Source organism: Panthera uncia, chromosome D1 (genome assembly GCF_023721935.1).
Source record: "Panthera uncia isolate 11264 chromosome D1, Puncia_PCG_1.0, whole genome shotgun sequence".
NCBI classification, from domain to species: domain Eukaryota; kingdom Metazoa; phylum Chordata; class Mammalia; order Carnivora; family Felidae; genus Panthera; species Panthera uncia.
In genome coordinates this window covers 4,138,668-4,141,640 of record NC_064808.1, presented here as the reverse complement: position 1 = coordinate 4,141,640, position 2,973 = coordinate 4,138,668, and the positions used below count along the sequence as shown (strand labels likewise).

Below are 2,973 nucleotides of genomic sequence, written 5' to 3'. Positions count from 1 at the left end.
GGGCTCTGGAAGAATCTGGCCGCTGGTGCGCTGGCGCTGGCCGGGAGTCATCGGCGCCGGGCCGCTGTTGAGCACAAACTTCGGGCCACCTGTAGGGGGCGGCGGGCGGGCTGGCAGGGCCTCCGGCCGGTGTGACGGTGGGCTGGGGGCACCCGCGGGGCTCGGGACCGGGAGCGGGGCTTCCGGGGCGCCGTGAGTCAGCATCGGGGTGGAGCGGGACGGGGATGGGCGGGACAACCCTTATAAGGCTGGAGGCCGGGCCGGGCCTGAGCTCCGCCGCCGCCATCGCCGCCTGAGCCGCCGCTGTCCGCGCTGCAACCAGTGAGTCCCCCGCTTGGGCCTCCGGGGGAGGGGGGGGCGCTTCCAGAGGCCTCGGGGCGCTCCCGGCTGGAGGCCGGACCCCCCCCCCCCGCCTCAGCTTCGGGCCAGAGTTCCTGGAAGGCCCTGCACCCCCGCCCCCCTTGCCACCCCCGCGCCGGGATGGGGATCCAGGGGACCCACGACGCCAGCGGCGCGCGGTTGGCTCTCCGGGGCGGGGGCGGGGGGGCTCGGCGCCTCCAGCGCAGAGACCTGCTCCCACGGTCCCCGGAGCGCCCAGAGCCGGCAAGGGGACCCCAGGGAGGACGGATTGGCGCTCTCTCCCGTCCGTAATCTCCTCCTCCCAGACCCTAACAGACTTCTCTCCATCCGCTCCAGTGCCGCCCTACACCATTGTCTACTTCCCGGTCCGAGGTAGGCGCCCTGTGACTGGCAGCCGGGGGAGGCAGAGGTTGGGGCTGCAGCCCACGCCCCTCGCCCACCTGGGGAGCACCCCAAGACCCCCACCCCACCCCTCCATCATGTGGGTACTAGCTGGGGCCTCCTTCCCTGCTCCCCTGCGCTCCCCGCTCTCTCCACCTTGGCCCGTCCCCTCCCTAGTGTCCGGGGGGGGTCGTCATCGGAGTCCCCGCCTCCACGGCCCCTCCCCAGGGTGCTCTGAGGCTGGGGTCTCCCCGCATCCCCCCACCCTGTCCTCCCCTCCCCCAGGGCGCTGCGAGGCCATGCGCATGCTGCTGGCCGACCAGGGCCAGAGCTGGAAGGAAGAGGTGGTGACCAAGGAGACCTGGCTGCAGGGCCCGCTCAAGGCCTCCTGTGTGAGTGGCTGCCGTGCCCAGAGGGGGGCCAGGGGCTGGGCTGCAGGGGCGGGGGGCAGCCAAGCTCCGCATCTCTGACGGAGCTGTGCTGCCCCCCCCACCCCCAGCTGTACGGGCAGCTCCCCAAGTTCCAGGATGGAGACCTCACTCTGTACCAGTCCAATGCTATCCTGCGACACCTGGGGCGCACGCTTGGTGAGTCTTGAGGCTGCAGGTGGCAGGGCAGGGGGGGGGGCAAGCATCAGCCAGTGTTCCCACACATCTCCTTGCTGCCCCCCTCTGAACCTCTTCCGTTTAAATCAAGCTGCCTGGTGAGCCCTGTGGGATGGTGGAAACAGAGGCACGAGGAGGTTATCTAACTTGCCCCCAGTCAAGCCTGGGTCTGCCTCCTGCTGAGTTCTGAGCGCCTACCGTGCGTCAGGACCGGCCTTCCGTCCTTCCTTCTCCACGGCTGTGCCCACAGGCAGCCACATGGCCTGCCAGTGGCATGTCGGACACCCGGTCATGCTTTGGCTGACTTTTCCCCCAGGGCTATACGGGAAGGACCAGCGCGAGGCAGCTCTGGTGGACGTGGTAAATGACGGGGTGGAGGACCTTCGCTGCAAATACGCCACCCTTATCTACACCAACTATGTGAGCCCGGGCGCCAGGGCTGGGCACGGTGGAGTACAAAGAAAGGCTTGCCTCCCTCCGGCCTGGGAGGGCTGGGCTTCTTAGTGGCGGGGGAGGGGAAGGATCTGTAGCCAGCCTCTGGGAGCAGGTGCTGGCCCTTTGAGGTGCAGAAAGTATCCTGACTTGGAGCACGTCTGAGGACCTGGGGCCAGTTTCGCAGGGCATGTGTGTGGCCGTGGGGGAGGGAGAGGGAGCGTGGCAGGAGTTGGCACTGGCGGGGCAAGAGGCCCAGATCCTCGGGGCCTCGAACTGGCTGGCTGGACAGTCCCCCGATGGCAGTGCGGAGCCATCGAGGCATCTTAAGCAGGGCCGGGTATGGATGTGAGATCTAGAAGGGTCTTCCAAGACTTCTGGAGTAGATTGGTGGGAGACCACGGCAGAGGCGGAGAGGTGGGGGTGGGGTAAAGAAGAATCCACGGCTGAGCTGGACAGGATGTGGTGCGGCCCTGGGGATGGGAAGTGAGCAGGGGGGCACTGGGGCTCCGGCCTGGGCGGGTGGTGATTCACGAAATAGGGCAAAAGGAAGGGGGCGTCTCAGGGCTGGGGCAGAGGCTGGGGTGGGCAGCAGCGTGGGGGTCAGGAGGGTAACGCGCGGTGGTGTCTTTCTGGCAGGAGGCAGGCAAGAAGGAATATGTGAAGGCACTGCCGGAGCACCTGAAGCCTTTCGAGACGCTGCTGTCCCAGAACCAGGGGGGCCAGGCCTTCATCGTGGGCGACCAGGTGAGCGTCTGGCTCTGTCCTGCCCCCCTGCACCATCCCCTTCTGGCGGAGGGGAAACAGGCGCAGAGGGAACTCAGGAACCCGTGGCTCAGCAGAACGGGGCGGACTTAGGGAACGGCTCAGACTCCCTGGCTCCCACGCTCCCGCCTGCTGAGTCCCTTGCCCCCTGCCCTGCAGATCTCCTTCGCGGACTACAACCTGCTGGACCTGCTGCTGATTCACCAGGTCCTGGCCCCCGGCTGCCTGGACTCCCTCCCCCTGCTCTCGGCCTATGTGGCGCGCCTCAGCGCCCGGCCCAAGCTCAAGGCCTTCCTGGCCTCCCCTGAGCACGTGAACCGTCCCATCAACGGCAACGGGAAGCAGTGAGAGTTTGCAGCACCCTCGGCGGGAGGTGGGGGCTGCCTGCCTCCCTTTCCTGGGGACCAATAAAATTTCCAAGCGAGAAGCA

At 67.7% G+C, this 2,973-nt stretch overlaps 1 protein-coding gene across 1 annotated transcript; it reads left to right on the top strand.

The window, feature by feature from the left end:
- Positions 1-254: 254 nt before the first annotated feature.
- On the top strand, positions 255-2,973 carry GSTP1 (glutathione S-transferase pi 1). The gene is made up of 7 exons (XM_049642292.1): positions 255-321; positions 697-732; positions 1,027-1,133; positions 1,241-1,328; positions 1,663-1,766; positions 2,418-2,525; positions 2,703-2,973. Coding segments are annotated over exons 1-7 (633 nt in total). The 5' UTR covers positions 255-320; the 3' UTR covers positions 2,892-2,973.

Excerpts from the sequence above, each read along its gene's own strand:
- GSTP1 (XM_049642292.1), top strand. Across the intron at positions 1,134-1,240 it reads GCCCGCTCAAGGCCTCCTGT|CTGTACGGGCAGCTCCCCAA; the intron begins GTGAGTGGCTGC and ends CCCCACCCCCAG. Across the intron at positions 1,329-1,662 it reads ACACCTGGGGCGCACGCTTG|GGCTATACGGGAAGGACCAG; the intron begins GTGAGTCTTGAG and ends CTTTTCCCCCAG.